Here is a 21659-nt window from a genome sequence, read left to right as displayed (position 1 = left end):
AGCAGGGAAGGATTTATGTAAGAGGACCCAGAAGGATGTGATTTCACTCCCTTACTGCCAGTTAACCTCACGTGATAAAGTGAAGAGAAAGCAGGTAACCATTTTTATAGAGAGGAGCCATCTGTGATTAAATTGAGGTCAGACGACAAGACTTCTTCCTTTTAAGGGTACCTGGATTAGCCCTATACCCTGTGCAGTCCTTTTTTTAAAAAAATTACTTTAATTTGAAAAATTTTAATATAATTTTAAAGGCTACTTTCCATTTACAGTTATTACAGAATATTGGCTCCATTCCCAGTGCTGTACAATACATTCTTGAGCCGGTCTTACACCCGACAGCTTGTTCCTCCCCACTTCCCATCCCTATGTTGCCCCTTCCCCCTACTGGTATCTACTAGTTTCTTCTCTGTACCTGTGAGTCTGGCTTCTTTTTTGTTATGTATACAGGTATGTTGTGGTTTTTGGATTCCACATGTAAGTGAGTGATATCCAGTGTTTGTCTTTCTCTGTCGAGTGCAGTCCTTTTAAGCGTAAGATATATCCTCACAACGTAAGGTTCATCCTTTCAGCAAGCATTAACCAGACACTTCTGTATGCTTGGCCTGTGGGAGGCCCAGGATGCAAAGTACAGCTCCTGCCCTCATAAGATACAAACACACACGCACAGTGCTGGGTGAATAAGCGCCAAGTGCGGCTGGGAACTCTTGCAGGGGATGCGGGGACTTCACCCACACTGAGAAAGGTCAGGGAAGTGAGGCTCTTCCAGTCAGGGTGTGGCCTGTGTGAAAGCGAGAAAGTCCATAGCATCTTTACCACTCATGATTCTTGGGAGACCCCAAAGATCTCTGCCAGGTTTAAATCCCTTGTGCTATAAGGCTGACCTGCAGGAAGCCAAAAAAGAAGTTATATTGAAATAGGGACATGAGGTCGTGTACAGTGGGTATAGTGGTTTATTTTTGAAAGTTTCGTAGGTCACTTTGGTCTCATAGCTTTGTAATGTGTTTGTTGTTGTTCAGTCACTAAGTCGTGTCTGACACTGCGACGCCATGGACTGTAGCCCACCAGGCTCCTCTGTCCTCCACTGTCTCCCAGAGTTTGCTCAAATTCATGTCCGTTGAGTCGGTGATACTATAATCATCTCATCCTCCGCTCCCTGCTTCTCCTTTTGCCTTTAATCTTTCCCAGCATCTGAGTCTTTTCCAATGAGTCAGATGTAGTCTAAAGGTCATTTAAGATTTTCAGTTATATTTGACCTCATATTCTGGGGGAATACATGTGCTGAGGGCAGTGGGCATAGATCTGTGGATTCTTTATGGTCTCAGGGTGTATCCTGCAAAAATGTCACGGGTCGGGAATTCCCTAGCGGTCCGGGGGTTAGGACTCTGTGCTTTCGCTGCCAAGGGCACTGGTTCAGTTCCTGGTTGGGGAACTAAGATCCTGCAAGCTGTGCAGCCACAAAAAACCAAGTTATCACGGATCAGCTGTGGGTCAGCGTGTGGGGGAGATGAGACAGTACAGAGGACGGTGAGCAGGGGCTGAATCATGGCAGACTTTGGGAGGGATTTGGACTAAGTCCTGGAGAAATGAGAGACACTGAAAACCTAAGTAAAAGAATGAGATGTGCTGCATTTTGGCTTCAATAGATCATTCTGGCCGCCGTGTAGAAAGTGAATTGGAGCAGAGATAAGAAACGGTGAAGACAAGTTCCCAGAGAGTAGAGAACTGTACCCACTTAGCAAGTATTAATACTTACCGTGCACAAGCCAACTTCCTAGGTGGCACCACTGGTAAAGAACCCGCCTGCCAGTGCAGGTAGATGTAACAGACATGGGGTTGATCCCTGGGTTGGGAAGATCCCCTGGAAGAGGGCACGGCAACCCACTCCAGTATTCTTGCCTGGAGAATCCCATGGACAGAGGAGCCAGGCAGGCTATGGTCCGTGGGGTGGCAAAGAGTCGGACATGACTGAAGCGACTTACCGTGCACGTGTGCACCAAGCCACCATGTTAAGAGCCTGGCTTGTTACTTACTTTAGCAAAGCCTGGTGACACCAGCAGTTTTCAGCAGAGTGTATCTGGATTTTTAGTGTCTCTCTTCAGAAGAGCTGGATCTGTGAGTCACCATAGCCACACCAGGACTGTCCAGAGACTCGGATATAGACCTGAGGAGGTGGTGCCTCTTGTCCAGTGTTGCAGCGTTTGGAGTCTGTGGGGCAGTTACTTGAAGTTGTGTGCTGTGGAGTTGCTGAGCCCAAACTGAGTTAGCAGAGACTGGATGGCTCGACCCCAGTGAGCCAGTCCGTGGAGAGGGCTGAGCTGTGTCACCAAGTGGTCTGGGGACTGAGGGGAGCCCGGGGGTCGGGTGTTGCAGGCAGCTGTCCGGTGGTACCCAAGGCTGCTGGCATGGGTGTGCCAGGGCCAGTGAGAGGAGCAGGCGAGGTGCAGGTGTGGCGCATCCTGACACCATCCTGTCCCTTCCCTTTCCGTCAGCTGGTCTGTGTCTTTTCCGTCGCCACTGCCTTGCCTTGACTCTGGTCATCATTTCTCCCCGCACCGTCGCAGAGGCCTTCGATTCCTGGTCTGCCCCACATACCCAAGTCAGAATTAATGACTGAGAACATCATTCCAGTGGCATAAACTGACTTTTAATAGCTCGTCATGCCCTGTAGAGCACCAGGTAAAGAAAAAGTACCTTGTGATGGTTGAGCTTCTATTATTTAATTACTAAAGAAGAAAGGAGGTCTTCACTCTTGGTCCCGTAAAATTTGGTTTGGTGTGCAGCAGATAGCAGGTATCTCAAAGATAGGGAGTGAATCCTTTATAAGAGGATTGATCTGGAAAGATGAGGTCTGGGTCTGCTCAGAGGCAGAGGAGTGGATCCCCTGGCCCTGTGGTCCACTTCCCCTTCCTGGGAGTGCAAGTTCTGGTATCTTCAAGGCCTCTTTTCTCTTCCTTGACTCAGATTGTCTTAAGATACTTAACGAATGGACAGCCTTCCATCGAGCGATTCCCCATCAGCTTTAAAACCTACTTCTCAGGAAATTACTTTCACCACGTTGTGCTGGGGATTTACTGCAATGGCCGCTATGGCTCGCTGGGCATGAGCCGAAGGGCTGAGCTGATGGACAAGCCATTGACCTTTCGGACTCTGAGTGACCTCATCTTTGACTTCGAAGACTCCTACAAGAAGTATCTTCACACAGTCAAGAAGGTCAAGATCGGACTGTATGTCCCCCATGAGCCTCATAGCTTCCAGCCCATCGAGTGGAAGCAGCTGGTCCTCAATGTCTCAAAAATGTTGAGGGCTGACATAAGGAAGGAGCTGGAGAAATATGCCAGGGACATGAGGATGAAGGTCAGTGCAAGGAAGGCAGATAAGGGATGCAAGACCCTTCTTTCATTTTCCCTCTCTCTGTCTCTCTCTCTCTCTTGCCATGTGCCCTGTGTTTCTGAGATGGCCAACAGTTTCTCGAGGTTATCTTGTTTATTAGCCACCTTTTAAATAATTCTGGGGACTTCCATGACAGTCCAGTGGTTAAGACTTCAAGCTTCCACTGCAGAGAGCACAAGTTCAATTGCTGGTCAGGGAACTAAAATTCCACATGCCACGTGGTGTGGCCAAAAAATAATAATAATAAAAAATTTGTAAAGGATTTTGTAAGGCGATTTCAGAGAAAAAGAGAGTGAGTCCAGCAGTCAGGCAAGAAAAGGAAATTTATTAGAGGGAAAAGAGAAGGTGACTGGCTCTTAAGGAGAACCAGCATTCTCCCTTTCTGATGGAGTCCTCCTTATACCCCACCAGTGAAAAATTCTCTGAAGGGGTGGTCGCATAGCCGGAGGTCTGGAACCTGGTGGTCTCGTAGCTTTGAGAAGATAGGCGCCCGTGAGATAACAGGATGCCATTTGGGCAATTTGGTCAGTCTCACAGATCACTGTGATTTATTCTTTGTTTGCCAGGTCGATATAACGAGCCGTCTAATCAATGAGACCCCAAGTGGGCCCTATCAGATCTGATTTTTGACATGGACACTTTAAGTTTCTTTGCATTTACTACTTTAAAAACCAGAGCTAAAGTCCATGTGGGTGTTGCAGCTGAAGCAAAGTCATGTTTTATACTGAGTCATGTTTTATCTCTGGTTTGCTTTGTGAGTTGTAAAGCCCTTGGCATAAAATTCTGACCTGGTGTCATAGTAGCAAACAAAGGAGCACACGTCCTGCCGTAGTTTTCATAAACGACTGCATCACTGCCAAGGGGACAGGATGCCTGCTTGTCCTTCCCCTCCAGGGCTTGTGGAGTCACTGAGGGCTGTGTCTACACCAAGGCCCACAGGAGAAAGTGATTATGCCGAATTTAGGCTTGGTTGTGGTTAGCACCTGGAGACTTGTCATCTTCACTTGGTAGCACTTGGAATGGGGATTTTTTTTTTTTCTACCCACACCATGAACTTGTGGGATCTTAGTTCCCTGACCAGGGATCGAAAGGCCCACTGCAGTGGAAGTGTGGGGTCCTGACCACTGGACCACCCGGGAATTCCCTGGAATGCAGATTCTTGATCCTTTGAACCTACTCTGCATGCGTGTGGGCTTCCTGGGTGGTACTAGCGACTAAGAACCTGCCTGCCAATGCAGGAGATGTCAGAGACGCAAGAGAAGAGGGTTCGATCCCTGGAGGAGGGCACGGCAACCCACTCCAGTATTCTTGCCTGGAGAATCCCATGGACATAGGAGCCTGGTGGGCTACCGTCCATAGGGTCGCAAAGAGTCAGACACGACTGAAGTGACTTAGCACGCATGCATATGTGCGTGTGTGTGGGGGGGAAGGATCCAGGGAAGAACAAACTGGCTTCTGGGGCAACATGGATGGGACTTTGTCTTCCCAAGAGGGGAATTTACTGAACAACCAAACAGCCCCAGGAGGCTGAGGCACTGGGCTGTCAGTTAAGGGGGAGGGGGCATAGGGTCATCATGCCATCCTCTGAGCAGTGGCCCCTCTGCTTCCTGTGGTGACCTTGTGACATCAGGTCAGAATTTTATGCCCAAGGGCTTTGCAACTCACAAAGCAAACCAGAGATAAAACATGACTCCGTATAATCTGATAAATTATACAGCAGGGTGACCCACTCATCCTGGTTTTTCTTTTTTTAACTTTTTTATAATTTCATTATTTATTTCTTTATTTTTGGTCATGCTGAGTCTTGGTTGCTGCACTCCAGCTTTCTCTAGTTGCAGCAAGGTGCCTCATGAGAGAGGCACCTGGGTGGCTCAGCCCTCCTCCCGGAAGTCTTCCAGCCCAGGGCCTTGGGCAGCATGGGATGACGAGGGGCGGGGCTGAGATGCTGGGCTTTAGGAAGGCACGGGGAGGGTCCGTGGGGAGCCAGCGCAGTGACTCCTCCTATCTCTTCCAGATCCTGAAACCTGCAAGTGCCCACTCTCCAACCCAAGTGAGAAGCCGGGGGAAATCCCTGTCCCCCCGCAGAAGGCAGGCGAGCCCCCCGAGACGGCTCGGCAGGCGAGACAAGTCGTGAGTAGTATCCTTCCCTCCCCCCACCACTCCCCAGTTCAAGGCCCAGCACATACACTCGTGGGGTTGTCCTGGGCTTGGCATTCGAACCAAATGGTGATCTCCATGAGATGGGCCTCTTGCGTGGGCGACATCTCTGACGGCAAAGGTCCCCCATGCACGTCACCCCCCCCAGTGCTCTTACCCTCTGACGGTCAGATGTAGACACGGCTGGAGAGATACGCCCCAGACGCTGCGAGGTGGAGAAGAGCCTGGAAGGAGCCCTGGCCTTAGAGTTAGGAAGCCTGGGTCTGGAGTCAGCTCGGCTGCTTAGGGAGCTGTGGGGCCTTAGACGTGTTGTGCAACCTTTCTGGGCTCACGTTCTCTCACCCCCAAAAGGAGACCTTTAGAAGGGATGGACTTGCCTGTTACTAGAACCTTAGCCCTCTGTGCCCGGTAGAAAGTCCAGTTGCCCTCCATGGATGGTGGCATCAGAAACAGCGCTTGGCTTCTCCTCTCTCCTTGGCTGGCTGTACCCTCCTATGTTTTAGCCTCGAAGCTGGTGACTCCTCGCCTCCTTCTTAGATCAAAGCGATCCACTTAAGATATGACAGTTGGAGATGCTGAGGCTGCCCAAAGTAGCCAGTGGTAATCCCCCGGCAAATACGTGGGCCATAAATACACTGGGGGGAAAAAAAATACTGCCTTGATGAATACCAGCGGCCTGCTGTGTCTGTCACACGGGTTCTCACCGTGCAGGGGGCCCAGGGGAGCAGGGCAGAGGGGCCCCGGCGCGTCCGCGCGTTCGCCTTGCAGCCTGGGCAAGCGCTCGGGGGCGTCTGAGTTCCCTTGTGCGTCAAAGAGGATCAGAATCTTTTCTTGCCTATCTCACAAGGTGCTGTAAGCTCAGGTTAGAAGATGTGTAAGGGCGATCTGTGGATGGTGAGCTGTGCACACAGCATGTTGTTATTGTCACAGCATTCCTGTAGTGGGAGGAGAGAGTGTTTCACAGTTTTCCTTTTCAGAGGAAGGAACCAGGGCACAGAAGATCTTGTGCTGTGTCGTGTAGTTAGCCAGCGACAGAACTGGGGCTAGAACCCAGGCCTCCTGACTCTGGGAAGGTGGTGGGGGAGGAGAGGACAGGATGAAGTATTGTCATTTCCAGGGAAGATTTCCCGTTCATCTCTGTTCCGCCTCCCACTGCCAGTCCCAGGCTTCTGCACCAACAGCCTTGGGACTGGAGCCCAGGGTTTGAAAGGGGAGGAATGACCAACTGGGAGGGTTGGGTGCTCCTATAACTGAAGGTCAGAGTGGTTTCTTTTTTCTTTTTCTAAAAAGTTTTAATTGGAGGATAATTGCTTTACAGTATTGTGTTGGCTACTGCCATGCAACAACATGAATCAGCCATAAGTATATGTGCCCTTCTTCTTGAACCTTCCCCCTCACCCCACTCCCACCCCATCCCACCCCTCTGGGTTGTGCGACACGTTGAACTCCCTGTGTTATGCAGTAACTCCCTGTGGTTTCAACATAGGTTTGTCCTTTTAGGGAGCAGGGTGGCTTTAGACCTGTCGTACATGGCTTCTGACCCTATTCCTGCCCCTAATGCTGGGCAGCACCCTTGATCCTGATGCTCACCTGTCTGTCCTCTCTGATTCAAGCAGCCATTCATTACTGTCACTGAACAAAGCAGCTGTGGTCTCAGAGGACTGTGGACCTGGAAGCCCTTCCCAGAGGGTCATTGGGCAGAGTGTAAGGGGCCCCGCCCGAAATGGGAATCTATTTGGTGAGCCCTGGAGTCGGGGAGGGTAGCCTTTAATCTGCTTGGTTATGCTTACTGCCCGCAGAGGCCTGAGTCCTCTCCTGAGGAGCTCTCAACTCTTCAGCAAACGTTGCATGGTCCATAAAGCCTTGCTCTCCCCTCGAGACTCTGGTATCCAGGGCCCAGGAAACCCTAGGCATTGTGTCTGATTGGATTTTTGCACAGGATGGCCATCGTTGGTTTTTAAGGCAATTCCTGTTGGGGTCATTTTACTTGGATCCACAGGAGCTTTGCAGTCCAAGGCAGATTATGTTTTTAACTGCAAAAAGTTACTGTGATTGCCCAGGGATGGTAAAGCCTGTACGATATTAGAAGCTGGTTATAGAAACAAAAGTTGGAATGACAAGCGGCTGGTGATGGTCATGGTGTTGGTGCTGGTTTGAGTGGAGGAAGAAGGGAGTTTGAATTTAGACCGTGGGCTTTGAGGTGCTTCTTAGACATAGGAGGTGGGGGTTAGGGGGAATGTCATAGAAGTTGCTGAAAATGCACATGTGGAGTTCAAGGGTGTTGGGGAATAGAGATCCTGCTTTTAGAGCCATCTACTCGGAAGGGACAGTTGAAACAACAGCTGGATCAGTTTGCCAGGAAAGAAAGGAGAAAGAGAGCGGAAAAGAAGAAGTCATGTCAGGGTCCTGAGTGTGCGAGAAGTGCCAGCATAGGAGATGAGGAAGAAATAGAGAGTGGGAGAAAGGGCCAGCATGAAGGCATCCGCCTGTGCGCACTGAGGATAGCGCGGAAGGGCTTAGGGGCGCTGAGGAGGCGGAAGGTGACACCATGTATCATGTGGCTCTGATGCTGCTGTGAGGGAGCCCGAGTCATCTGGTGCGAGTGGGGAAGAGGCTTATCAGTACAGGGTGGAAAATGGGCACACGGGGCCTGGCTGAGGAGAGATGGAAGCGTCGTATAACCCTGTTCGCAAGGGCCTCCCTGGGCTCAGACAGTAAAGAATCTGCTTGCAATGCAGGAGACCCCGGTTCTATCCTTGGGTCGGGAAGATCCCATGGAGAAGGGAATGGCTACCTCACTCCCAGTATCCTTGTCTGGAGAATTCCATGGACAGGCTCCTCTGTCCATGGGGTTGCAAGGACTCGGACATGAGTGAGCGACTTTCACTTTAACGCTTGAGCACTAGGAGGAGGGCTTGTTAACACAGATTGCCTGGCCCCTCCCCCAGTGGTTCTGATGCAGCAGATCTGGGCCGGTGCCTGAGAAGGGGCCCTTCTAACGAGTCCCCGGTGATCCTGGTGCTGCTGGTCTAGGGATGCCACCTGGACAGCCAGCGTCTGGTCAGTTATTGTGGGAGAACCAATTTGGGGCTTGACCTTCAAAAAATAAGAGAACATCAAGTCTCGAAGGTCCTGGGTCTGCTGAGAGGGGCAGATGAGGCCATCGAGCGTGGATCAGGGACTCAGCCCTGCCTAGTCCTGCCTGGGCCCCTGGGTAATGAGGTTGCTGTTGTGAAGTCAGAGGGTGTGGCCCTGGCGTGGCCCTGTGGTTGGGCCCCACTGAAGTCACCCTGGGAGGAACCCGATGGGTCCTTCTCCTGGGGGCCTGAGAGAGAAGTCCCAACCTCAGTCATCGCCCAGGCCATGCCCCTGCCCTCATCTCCGGCCACTCTGTCACGCAGCCAAGGCAAGCGAGCATGCCGGTGCCTGCAGCGGACAGCTGTGGATGTGCACGGATGTGAGTGCACAGCCACCCTCCAGTGTCACGGCCCCCTGCCCTCCCCTGACTGCCCTCCCGAGGCGTGGGAGTGGGCCTGGGAATGGGGAGGAAGACTGGGGAGAGGGCAGTAGTCACCGAGAGGTCAGGAAGGAAGACCTGCGGGGAAGTGCGGTTCAAGTCCATCACCCCCCTTCATTCCCTGAACTGGTCCTAGCTCCAGCCAGGCAGGCCCAGGAGCACAGAGGTGATGCTCTTGGTTCAGTGTAAATGTAGACTTTTCCAAAACGATGAAGAGGGGCTGCAACCAGGCCCCAGATCCACTGAGACTCATGACCCCTCCTGGCACCCCTTCTCCTGGGCCGGGCCCTGACTCCCAGGGGTCTTCATAAACTCTTCCCTAGGGCCAGAATTTGGGGAGTGGTGGTTCTGGCCCACAGCAGGATCAGGTGGCCTTGGTTTCCTGACCAGCCAGGGAGCCCAGGCGGCTTGTGGATTCCCGTGGACACTCTGATGTGAGCAAGTCCAGTAAGACCATGGTGATTCTTGGTGGTGGAAGCTCCCGCTGCTGCTTTTCTCTGCTCCCAGGGATTGGAGGCCAGGAGAGGATCTGGGGGGCAAGTGTCTTGGCTAGAGTTTCACAGTGGAGGGGGCATTACAAGGGCTTCCCACGTAGTGCTGGTGGTAAAGAACCTGCCTGCCTGCGCAGGAGACTTGAGAGAGAGACACGGGTTTGATCCTTAGGTCGGGAAGATCTCCTGGAGGAGGGCACGTCAACCCACTCCAGTATTCTTGCCAGGAGAATCCTATGGACAGAGGAACCTGGCGGGCTACCATCCATGGAGTCTCAAAGAGTCGGACATGACTGAAGCGACTTAGCACACACGCACAGAGACGTTTCAAGGATGGCAGCGTCTCTTCCACGGTTACTCCTTAATCCTGACTTCCGGATTGCAGGGTGGGATGAGGAATGACAGGGGCCCCCATGCAAGAAGAGAGGGAAGAGAGATGCAGGAGATGAGAGTAACATGAAGGCTGCAGGAGGTGGGGACCACGAGACGCACCGAGCACCAAGCTCCTCCCTCCCTCTCCAGATCCCAGCTTCCGTCACTGCAACAGACTGGGGCCCAGGACAGCCTGGTTCCTAGAGGTGTGTCTGGAGTAAAGCAGCTTCCCAACCTCTACCCATGGCCTTCCCCAAGCAGGCTTTTCTCCAGGTAATCTGGCTTTTGGGCGAGGAAATGAGAAAGTGACAAATGTAGTTACGATCCAGCAACTCCATCAAACTCCAGACCTCTTAGTGTGTATGTAGCATGATCGGGACCAGGAAGGGTTTGGTGACTGTTCAGTTCAGTTCAGTGCAGTCGCTCAGTCATGTCTGACTCCTTGCGACCCCATGAATCACAAAACGCCAGGCCTCCCTGTCTATCACCAACTCCTGGAGTTCACTCAACTCATGTCCATCGAGTCGGTGATGCCATCCAGCCATCTCATCCTCTGTCGTCCCCTTCTCCTCCTGCCCCTAATCCCTCCCAGCATCAGAGTCTTTTCCAGTGAGTCAACTCTTTGCATGAGGTGGCCAAAGTATTGGAGTTTCAGCTTTAGTATCAGTCCTTCCAATGAACACCCAGGACTGATCTCCTTTAGGATGGACTGGTTGGACCTCCTTGCAGTCCAAGGGACTCTCAAGAGTCTTCTCCAACACCACAATTCGAAAGCATCAATTCTTCGGCGCTCAGCTTTCTTCACAGTCCAACTCTCACATCCATACATGACCACTGGAAAAACCATAGCCTTGACTAGACGGACCTTTGTTGGCAAAGTAATGTCTCAGCTGGTGATTCTTACTATGTTGTTATTTCACCATTACTTAAGGCCGCCAAGTCATTTCTAAATGTGGCGGGTGCCGCCGTGAAGCTGGGGAGTGGCCTCAAGAGGGGAGAGTTACCATAACAGCCAAGAGGCTCCTCAGCTGTGGGGTCCCAGCCCCTGTCAGTGCGTGTGGATAATTTTAGTGGTTTTATGTCCCCCGGTCCCCCCCTAACTTGCAGCTGGGGCTCCTACCAGCTCTGCATTCCTCGCCATTTTTGCACTTGTCTGAATAATCCTTCTCGAAAGGAGCATTAAGTGTCACTGGGTTGTCAAGACAGTCAGCTGAGTGGGAGGGCAGATGGCAGTGACTGTTGGTGTCCGCTGAGACAGAGCTCCTTCAAGAGAGAAACAGGGACTCCCACCCCCACCCTTCTGCCCAACAGTCCTTCCACCTCCTCTCTGCTCCTCTGGGACTGTTTAAAGAACCTTCCACACTGAACAGTCAGGTTGTTTCCTGTGGTTTGTAAACAGATAGAGCTTGCTATGTAGGTGGAAAAGGCCTTCTGTGAACTTAAAACCAGCTCCTTGAGGACAGTGGGCCTCAGGCTCACTGAGATTCTCAACAGGGGCCAGGGCGCCCCCAGGGGAGAAGGGTTAGAAGTGCAGCGGAAGGGGAGGGTTTATAATGATGCTGCTGCCCATGAGTGCCTGGGGGCCCAGAGGGTGAATGTCCTGCCAAGCTCAGGACCATTTCCGCCCGCCAATAAAAAACCAATCCACCACTGACAACCCCGAATGCCCCATGGAGTCCTCTCCATCTCTGACAGTCCCCAGGTCTCGACTTCCTGATCCATGGCCTGAACCTGAGAGAGAGAGGTGGTGAGTGGACAGTGGTTTTCTGGCTGGGCTATGTGTGTTCCCATGAAGGCAGCTCCTGCCAATTCGAGTGACCCTGAGAACATTCTGAACTGGGGCAAGAGTCCCTCAGGGTCCATGGGAACACCTTCTCTCCCCATCTGGCTTCTTTGCTCCCTCGGTCTCTTCCCCTCTCTTCTTTGCTGCTCATGACTTTTTCTTCCCTTTGTCTTCCTCTTTGATTTCCATTCTTTGTCATCCATCTCGAGGGCGGTCCGCGGCTCCGCTGGGCTCTGCTCGCCCGTGGAGACCCTCAGGGTCACAAAGGTTCCTCAGCCCAGTGAGGTCTCCTTGCACTGCTGGGCCACAGATGAGGAAACTCTTGCCCCGTTCAGTTGCCAGGCTCATGAAGGCGCCTCCAGGCGACGGGGCTGGGGGGCCCTAAGTCATTTCTAAGTGAAGTCATAATGAAGTCAGAGAGCAGTGATTCGGGTCCTTGGTCTAACCACATGGAAGATATTTTGAATGGGCCCCAAAAAGTCATTCTCTTTAGATCCCAAGTGAGGAAATCTCCCTGGGCAGGGGTGGGTGGGGGGGTTGTGGTTGGAAAGGGGGAAATTTCCTTCACATGGAATGTAGAGGAGACACAGAGAGGGAGAGAGAACTAGGAAGGTTATGGAGGGAGAAGTCAAACCTCCTGAATGAGGTGGGGTTTCTTCCCTGGTGCCCAGAGAAGGAAGTTTCCAACTCAGAGGCCCACCCTGCTTCATCCCCTGGGGGATTTCATGGTGGTCCAGGGTGCCCGGAGATGCTTGAACAAACCAAAATGAAGTGACGGGCCTTATCAAGAAAGACCACCTCTGGCAAAGTGAGCCAGGAGCCTCCAGAGCTGATGATTGAAGATAGTCACACAGGGCTGGGGTTCCTCGGGGGCTCTCCGCTGCAGTAAGGAGAGGTGAGAGCCGGGAAGCCATGCCTGGGACTCTCAGCGGCCTTGGCTCCTGATCTCCGGCCAGAGCCTCCTGCCTGGGGAGGGCTTGAAAGAACAGGGAGCTGGAGCTCTCTCCAGAGCCACATCCCTCTTGGCTCAGGCTTGTCTGGTCACAAGCAGCCTCAGCTGTCTCCCCTGTCAGCTACCAGCAGTGGTGCCTGTGGTCCTGGGAAGTGAGGAATGTCAGAAGCAGGGTGGGCTTTGAATGAAGGTGACAGGTGGGAGGGAGCCCCCCTCAGTGTTCCTCCCTGAGGCGTGCAGGCCATGAGTCCTAGATCGAGTCTGGCCTGGCCTGACTCCTGCCCAGCTAGACAGGAGCGGAGGGCCTTGGGTCTCCCTGAACTTGTGAATGCTGGGCTGATGCCACCCCTGATTTAATCTGTTCCACCCCCTTAACATGGAGGAGAAAACGGCAACCCACTCCAGTCCTCGTGCCTGGAAAATCACACGAACAGAGAAAGCTGGCAGGCTGTAGTCCCTGGGGTCGCAAAAGAGCTGGACACGACTGAGCGCGCACATGCGCGTGCACACACACACACACACACACACACACACACCCTTAACACCAAGGACTGAAAGATTTAACGTTGCACTGTTGCGATACATCCATTTATAGAGTCCAGAGACTGTGGAGAGTACAGCCAAACTCGTCCTTGTGAATGTGCAGTGTGTGAGGGTGTCACCTGTGAACACGGGCCTGTGCACGTGTGTGAGGGGTTGTGACCTCAAGGGAGGCAGGAGCAAGAAGCCTGAGCAGCCTGACTGGGGGCCTGTGTGTCCCCGTCAGGGAGCCCGGAACTGGGCTTAGCTGGGCCGCGTCCCTGAGGTGTCTCACACCTGCAGGGGAGAAGGAAGGGGTGCATTTCCATTAGAAGAGGAAGAATGGATTTTGGCTCTACTGACCAGCCATCTGTTTTGGTAACCCCAAGACCTGCAAGGCGCGTGGCACAGTCTAAGTGTGTTGGTTTCTCAGTTGTGTCTGACTCTGCCACCCCATGGACTGTGGCCGCCAGGCTCCTCTGTCCATGGGATTCTCCAGGCAAGAATACGGTGTGGGTTGCCATTCCCTTCTCCAGAGATCTTCCCAAGCCAGGGAGCGAACCTGGGTCTTCTGCTTTGCAGGCAGATTCTTTACCATCTGAACCACCAGGGAAGCCCAAGTGTCACTTAGTAAATTCTTGTGAATGAGTAAGTGGTGCCCAAGTTCCAGGAGCCCTGCTGGCCGACTGCCCTTCAGGCCGTCTGACCCATCCTGCCCAGTGACGGCTTGGGGGCTGGGGGTGCGAGGAGAGGAGACGCCTCAGACAAAGCCCTTGTCCCAGGGACAGGGAGGGACCTGGGTGGTTTAGGGGGAACCCTCTAGGCTTTTTCTCCACTTACTGCCTCTTTCCTGAAGTCCGGTCTCACACAGACACTCCAACTCGTTCAGCCCCAGGTTGGGCTGTCGCCCCCCTTGCATCCCCAGTGTTCTCCATCGCTTTCTGATTCCGAGGCTTCTTGTGGCTTCCCTGTTGCCAATGTCCAGTCTAGCCGAGCTCTTCCTTGGCCCTGAGGCTGCCCCAGGTGGCGCACATAGGAGATGGTTCACTGTCTAGGTGCAGTTAGCCCGTACTAGGGTATGTGGTGAATATCAGTGGCACCTCCCACAAAACACTTTCTCTATGGAACCGTGAGCCTGTCCTCCCCAGGCCCCCTCCCGCTCTGCAGAGCTCCGCTGCGCTGGCTCCGGGACCAGGCCATCAGGCAGTTAGCCTGGTTCACACTTGGATACATTGACATGACAACAGTGAGGCTGGGACAGTCCATTTTTGTGCGGAGAGAAGTGCCCCCTCCTTCCTTCCACAAAGTGCATCAAAGGAAACCTGAAGTCCCTACCCCACGTCCCCTAAAATAGAAGGCGCCCGAGAGCTTTTCAGAGGGAAAGGCTTCCTTGTTTGGACTAGGGAAGGATTTGGAGAAATACATTGTTCTAAAATAATAACCCTGGATCCGATGTGCAAGGTTCTGGGCAAGTGCAGACCCAGCTGAATCATCATCCTGAGGCTTGTGTTTCTTAAAAATAACCCCCCTTGCAATATTCTAATTATAGCTGGGGGAGCACTTGGAAGGGCCTCTCCACAATAGCTCCCCCAGCTTTGGCCCTGAGACGAGCTGGCGAGGACTGAGCCGTTATTTCTGGCTGGGCTCCCAGGCAGGTGGCATGCTGCGATAACCCACTTCTGCCCTTCGCCAGGCCAGGAAATTCAGCCAGTGTTGCCATGAAAGAAGAGGGTTTCACCTTGCAGACAGTTCGCCAGGAATCTCAGTTGAACTCATTTTCTGCCAGTGTTGTTGTTCAGTCACTCAGTTGTGTCCAACTCTCTGCGACCCCATGGACAGTACACGCCAGGCCTCCCTGTCCTTCACCAACTCCCAGAGTTTACTCAAACTCACGTCCATTGAGTCGGTGATGCCATCCAACAATCTCATCCTCTGTCGTCTCCTTCTCCTCCCACCTTCAATCTTTCCCAGCATCAGGGTCTTTTCCAATGAGTCAGTTCTTCGCATCAGGTGGCCAGAGTATTGGAGCTTCAGCTTCAGCATCCATCCTTCCAATGAATATCCAGGGTTGATTTCGTTTAGGACTGACTGGTTTGATCTCCTTGGAATCCAAGGGACTCTCAAGAGTCTTCTCGAGCACCACAGTTCTGCCAGTGTTAGCCTTTTCCCCTCCGCCCCTGTGTTCTGGGCTGTTGTGGGAGGCATGAGGGTGGGGATACAGAGGAAGGAGACAACTTAGTCCCTTTCCTTTGGAAGGCCCCATGCTACCTGTTGTCGCAGAACCAAATTCAGCTGTACAAGTAGGCAGGTTCCCCAAGTGACCTTCAAAGATAAGGTAAAGCCTCTCCTATATACAGAAAAGCAAAAAAAAAAGTCTTCCAGTCAATTCTTAGAATGTTTGTTCATGGTAGCTTGAATTCTGGCTTAGGACTTTGTTAAAAATATCCCATCACAAACATACCACAATGAAATCCTATCAGCCATTTACACGTTAGTAGGAACTAGACTGGCTTCCCTGGTGGCTCAACACTAAAAAGTCTTCCTGCAATGTAGGAGATAAGAGTTCGATCCCTGGGTCGGGAAGATCCCCTGGAGATGGAAATGGCAACCCACTCCAGTGTTCTTGCCTGGGAAATCCCTGGGACAGAGGAGCCTGGCAGGCTACAGTCCATGCGGTCATAAAGAATAGGACCCAACTTAGGTTAAAAACAACAAAGGAGCTAGACCAGAGTTTATTGAGAGGTACAGGATATTCAACAGTGGGGATTCGCAGATGAATTTACTTGATCCCTTCTCTACAGTTGTTTGCAGACTCTGAGGCAGACTCAAGAATTATGAACCTTTGGGATTCTTTAACCTAGTGGACCCCAACCTTTTTGGCACCAGGGAAGTTTCATGGAAGACAGTTTTTCCGTGGACTGGGGTGAGGTGGGGATGGTTCAGGTGGTAATGTGAGTGGTGGGGAGCAGCAGATGGTTCCCTGCTGTGTGGCCTGGTTCCTGACAGGAGCTGGGGACCTGCTCCAACAATGTACAGAAGGAAATGGTAGAGCATGTGGAGCAAGGGGTGGTGCATTGTGGGGGCAGTCTAGTCAGAAAATACTTCACAGGGGAAGTGGCATCTGGCTTGGTTAGGGTTCTTGAAGGGATGAGAAGAGACATGCGGGAGGCATTCCAGAAGCCAAGATGCAGAGACAGGAGTGGCCTGACATCTTCCTCAGATGCTTGGGAGGATGCTCTGTGTGGGGACCAGGAGACTGAGGGTCAGGGTCATTGCATCTTGGTCAAGGTCATCTGCTTTTGATTCTGGAGGAGAATTCTGGTTTCCACCTCTTGCTAACCATGCGACTTTGAGCACGTTTCCTAACTTTCAGGGCCTCTCTTTCTTCCTCTGTCAGATGGATGGTAACAGTATCAGCGCTGTAAGGCCATGGTGGGAATGAATTCACCCATGTAAGCCCCTTAGAACAATGCTTGGTACAGAGTAGGTGCCTAATAAATAAAAGCTATTTATAAAGTGGTGGTTCCTCAGCACCTGGGGGCGTGGGGAACTGGCAGAAGTGCTAAGGAAAGGTTTAGAAAAAGGAGGCCAAAGGGCCCCAAGGCAAAGTGCATCTATTTTTAAGGATGCTGAGAGCAGAACGTGGGAAAGATAAGGGGAGGTTTCAGGAACAGAGAAACTTGAAAAGTGAAAATTCTCTTCCTTGCGGCTGAGAGGCTTCAAGAGGAAGCCAAGAGAGTGGCCAAGAAGTGGCTTCAGAGCAGCTGGCGTCCGAGTGGCTCGTGCTTGTGGCCCGTCGCTGCAGTGACCCCAGGAAGCCCTCGTTTCGGGGTCAGTGGGTGGGGTTCGTTCATTCCTTGACCTTCCTTGTCGCCTGTCCTGCTGCGGACTTTGCAGCAGGTGCTGTTGGTCACAGAAATGAGGGAGAGAAAATAGGCGAGTGTGGGTTTATCTGAGCCCCTGAGAAACGCTAGGAATCTAGGGTCTTACTAGCTTTCGTCTCACATACGAAGAGCAGCACATTTAGAGTTTCAGGAGGAGACGTGTGACTTGGTGTCAAGGAATATGCCAGGATAGGGAGAAAGCTTGTGCAGGAAAGACTCGGAAAAGTGGGGTGAGCTGATTGGTAAGTGCTGCGAGGACCGTGGACCAAGGGGTTCTCTCGTTAAAGCACGAGGAACTGCTTAGCCTTGGGAGGCGGTGGGAGATCTCAGAGCCGCCACGGCTCAGGGCCCAGGTGGTATGCGAGGTCCCAGGGGAGAAGACGGACTCTTAGAGATGGGTTTCTGGACTTCATTTTGGGTGCAGCTGCTTCTCTCAAAGGATTCTGGAGCGCTTGCTTGAACCGCTCTTATTCCGCATACTAATAGCTCAACACCATTACTAGCATCATGTCTGAATTAGCTGCTAACTGGTGAGTTAATGGCTTCCCTGATGACTCAGATGGTAAAGAATCTGCCTGCAATGCAGGAGACCCAGGTTCGATCCCTGAGTTGGAAAGATCCCCTGGAGGAGGGAATAGCTACCCACTCATTTTAAAAATGGAGAAAAAAATTGTGAGATAAACCCTGAGAATGCTTAGGCATGATCTTATGTCGGGAATTCTCCTACGAAGTAGCTTTAATGAAGACAGATGATGCACTTCTGAAGGACTTCTTTCCCCAGCTTGAAGTACTTTCTCATATGCCTCCCGTAAATGCTTGAGTGCAGTATCACACTGCAAAGTACATGAGAAAACGTATTACATTTAGGGAAGCGAGGCGATTTGCCTTGGAATGATTTCCCACATGGACATGCTTTTTCAGATGAATTCTGAAAGATTCATCCTAAATTTATACCCTCAAGCCTGGACTAGAGATGGAGAATGTCTAAGAGAACCTGAGTCACCCCAGACATCTGGGAGGCGCTGGGCTTCCCCATGGCACCGAGGAAGCCAAGGTTTCTAGGAGAATTTGGTTCAGGTGCTTGGTTCTGTTGTAGTTGAACTTCAGATTCTTGCAAGGGTTACAGATACGTGTCAGAAGTTACAGTGTGACCAAATTCAGGCTTGAAGTTAAACAAACTCATTCAGCAACCTATACATTTTGTTTTGAACTCTACCTTGAAAACCTATTAAAAGGCTCCTTAAAACCTATAAAGGCAGACTTCAGAACAAGAAGTAGAGCTGGGGGCTAGGACTGGCATGTGGTGGGGGGCGGGGTGGGGTAGAGGGCCCTGACAACAATGCTAAATGATCTTTCTGTACCCCCTCCCCTCCACCCCATCTTTCTTTTACCCGCAGGCCTGCACTGCCTGAGAAGAAGGTGGCTGACGTCAGCACTCTGAACGAAGTGGGCTATCAGATCCGGATTTAGGCCAGCCGTACCGCAGCAACAGGGCTTCTATGGTGCTTCTCTCTGCACTTTACCCAGCATCTTCAGGAGAACTGCAACTATTTATTGAGAACTGGTGAATTTTATTTTTAAGGATTCACTTGGAAGTAGACTCTGAGTGGCTGGTAACAAAAAAAAAACATTCATGAAGGGACAACCATGAAAAGGCTGTGATAGACCCCACTGGGGTTGGACTGTCCTCACTCCAGACAGAAAGGCTAAGACCATAACTGTAGTTTTTTATATTTTCCCATTTACCTACTTTCTTTTACTTGCTTTGAACATTATGCCTCTCTAGTAGTCCATGTTCATGAAGCCCTCCCCCCTCCCACTTTTGATACAGTAAGGTAACTCAATCAGTATTAATGTCTTTTTCAGCAATAACAGAGGCAAAGATTGGTGGGGTTTTTTTTAAGCAGTCAATATTACCTCAGCATCTTGACATCAGATATGCAAACATAATGGTGGGTTGTTTTTTAAGTCTATTTGTATTGTTTCCCCAGTATTTCCCATGGGGATCTCCACAAGGTTTGCAATTTTTTTCCTGGTGCACATGTGATGAGATTTTAGGTATTATATGCAAGTGTTTTACTTAAAGAGCACTGAAATTCTTCTGGCAATATGGGAAATCATTTTCAGGATCTTGGGAGTTACTACTTTCTTAATCTTTCTTACAGCATTCACTGACAGCAGCTTTTGTTCTTTCAAAACAAAACAAAAAAGCACGTTCAGAAGCTAGTCTGTGTTCTGTCACTAACATTTAAACTTTGCAGACTCCAGTGAAAAGCACATGAGGTCATGTATGGTTACACAAATTTAGCAGTATTGCGATTACCTCTGACAATAACACCCTCAGACAGAGGCCGAGAGAATCAGGTTTTGAGAACTAGATAACCTTGCTGTTCACATTTCACCTCAGTTTTAAACTCTGAGTCAGGCCTTGGTTCTGAAGGACTCACTGTTGGTAGGTAGGTAATGTCTTATATTAAGACCAAATACGGCATGATGTGATTCTTTTCCAGTACCGTTTTTAGGTACCACTTCATGATGTTTAGGAACTGGTATTGGAAAATGCAGTGAATTGGAGAAGCAGAACCTTTGTTTTTTAAATGGAAAAGACTTCGGGTACTGTGTTACAGCTTATAGCGTGATGTTCTCCATGGAGCAGGGGATGAGTATCTGGCCTGCATATGGCAGTTAAAGTGTAACTTCTGCTGCAGACCACACAGAATAACTTGCATACCAAGTCTGTGTGTTATCAAGAGTACAGCTTCTACTTCACTTGTTTGATCTTAGCAACCATGCCAACTTATGCAACCAAAAAGCATATTTTAAGTGAAGTTTGTTAGTCAACAAAAGTGTTATTTCAGTCTTGGGGCCTCCCCCTCTGGCTTTCTTTACCTGAAGGTGATTTTAGGAGTAAAAAAAAAAAAGAATCTGCTCATTTCAGATTCTTTACCTCTGAGGCGACACGGGAAGGAAAAAGACTCTATCCTTCAGCCAGACTCTATCCTTCAGCCGTGTGCAGCTGAGCTCACTCCCTAACCCTATATCCTAAGAATCGGTATTAATGGAAAGTACTATCCTTGAAAAAAGAAGTCGAATGTCCTTTACATGAAAAAGCACCAAGTAAGTCCAATCTACATCTCAGATTAAAACAGTTAAACACATTCAGGACTTAACCACTTTTAAGAATAGTACTACCAGTAGAATTGAAAATGAGTTATTTTAATCTTCTCAAGACAAACCCATTTGCAGCCTCCTGGCCACATGTACTTAGATGTTTGGAGTAGTCCGTGAATCATTTCATTTTCATCCTAAAATACAGACTTTGCTCTCTAGATGAAATAAAATCATGTTTATCAATCTGAAAGTTTATTATATCCAATAAGTAGACTACTTATAGTATTGATATACTGCAGTCATTCTAAGGGCTTGGAATAGGATTTTCCAAATATTAAGTACTGTCCAGTCTAAAATATGGAGTGTCAATATTTGCATATCCTTGTCTCCCACAGAGCGGGGGAAGGAATTAGGAATACAACCTGTTTCTAATATGCTGACGTCTAAGCCTTAAAACTGCCAACTGGCTTGAAGATTCAATTAGTAACCTGATTTCTTCCACACTCACTTCTTGATTTTAAGATTCATTTCCCCAAAGCAAGAGTTAGTCAACAGAAACATGAAAATAAGTTAAAATGTTCTTAGTTGTTACTCTCTTTTTATTGCCTATGGAATATGTTAATTTCTAAAAGACACAAGAAAAGTACCAAACTCTTACATTCTAGTGAATTGATAATAAGGTAAGAAAAAAAAAAGACACGATTTACCCCACAGAATTGATTTTAAATCTGGTTATAATTCAAAAGATAAAAATCATGAAATGATTTGAAATCTAGTTTTTAAAAAAAGTTAATGCAAGAGAAATTTTATGCTTAAGCCATTGTGATAATACATGCAAAGTTTAAATGAATGACAGAAATCTTGATTCTAGACTACATGTTGTGCTGTTTTGAGTACATTTTTATTTCAGAAAGTGATATTTAGTATTTTCTATACACTCTGAAATCATGAGCATTTCACTTTTTCTAAGTCAATTATTTCATAAGGATTTTATTAATAGATATTGGTAAATAGAACTTTGGAGATCTTAATTCCGTATTCTTACTATACCCGAGGCTTTTGTAAGCTCTAGTTTTATGTACAACCTTGTACAGTTTTTTTGACATACAATTCAGAATCTTGTTTATTCTCTTGGACTTTGTTCTGGCCAATACATTTTTTTTAGATCTCTTAAGAAAAACTGTGATTGTTTTAGTGGGTATTTTTCTAAGTAAATGAAAACTTGTATAATGGTATTTTAGAGAATGCCAGATAAGTGCATGTTTCAATTTAATGTTTTTCTCATCACTTGTATGTTTATACACAGCATGGGACTTTCAATAAAATCATCCTGGAAACTCAAGGATTGTTTTCCTTCTAAAAATATAAATGGTGTGACTTTTTTTCTTATCCCTCTTATTATATACTTGTTCTAGTAAACTAATTTATCACTCTCACCCTTGTCTTCTTCCACAGTTTTCAGGTTCTGTATTAAATTTATCAC

The 21659-nt window shown here is 49.6% G+C and overlaps 1 protein-coding gene across 2 annotated transcripts in view; it reads left to right on the top strand.

Annotated features, from left to right (window-relative positions):
• The window catches only part of VASH2 (vasohibin 2), a 41187-nt gene extending 19669 nt beyond the window's left edge, over positions 1-21518 (top strand). The window contains exons 6-9 of one of the 2 annotated variants that reach the window (XR_009730078.1): positions 2973-3354; positions 5405-5520; positions 18463-18629; positions 20004-21518. Coding sequence is in view for 1 of the 2 variants with exons in the window: in XM_061383539.1 (XP_061239523.1) it covers positions 2973-3354; positions 5405-5520; positions 18463-18535 (571 nt within the window). In the remaining variant the exon portion in view is untranslated. Of the gene's footprint in view, positions 1-2972; positions 3355-5404; positions 5521-18462 lie in introns of both variants that reach the window. The other variant, XM_061383539.1, reaches the window with a different exon arrangement.
• Positions 21519-21659: the final 141 nt, after the last annotated feature.

Source organism: Bos javanicus, chromosome 16 (genome assembly GCF_032452875.1).
Source record: "Bos javanicus breed banteng chromosome 16, ARS-OSU_banteng_1.0, whole genome shotgun sequence".
In the NCBI taxonomy this organism is placed as follows: domain Eukaryota; kingdom Metazoa; phylum Chordata; class Mammalia; order Artiodactyla; family Bovidae; genus Bos; species Bos javanicus.
This window is presented reverse-complemented; position numbering and strand designations above follow the sequence as displayed.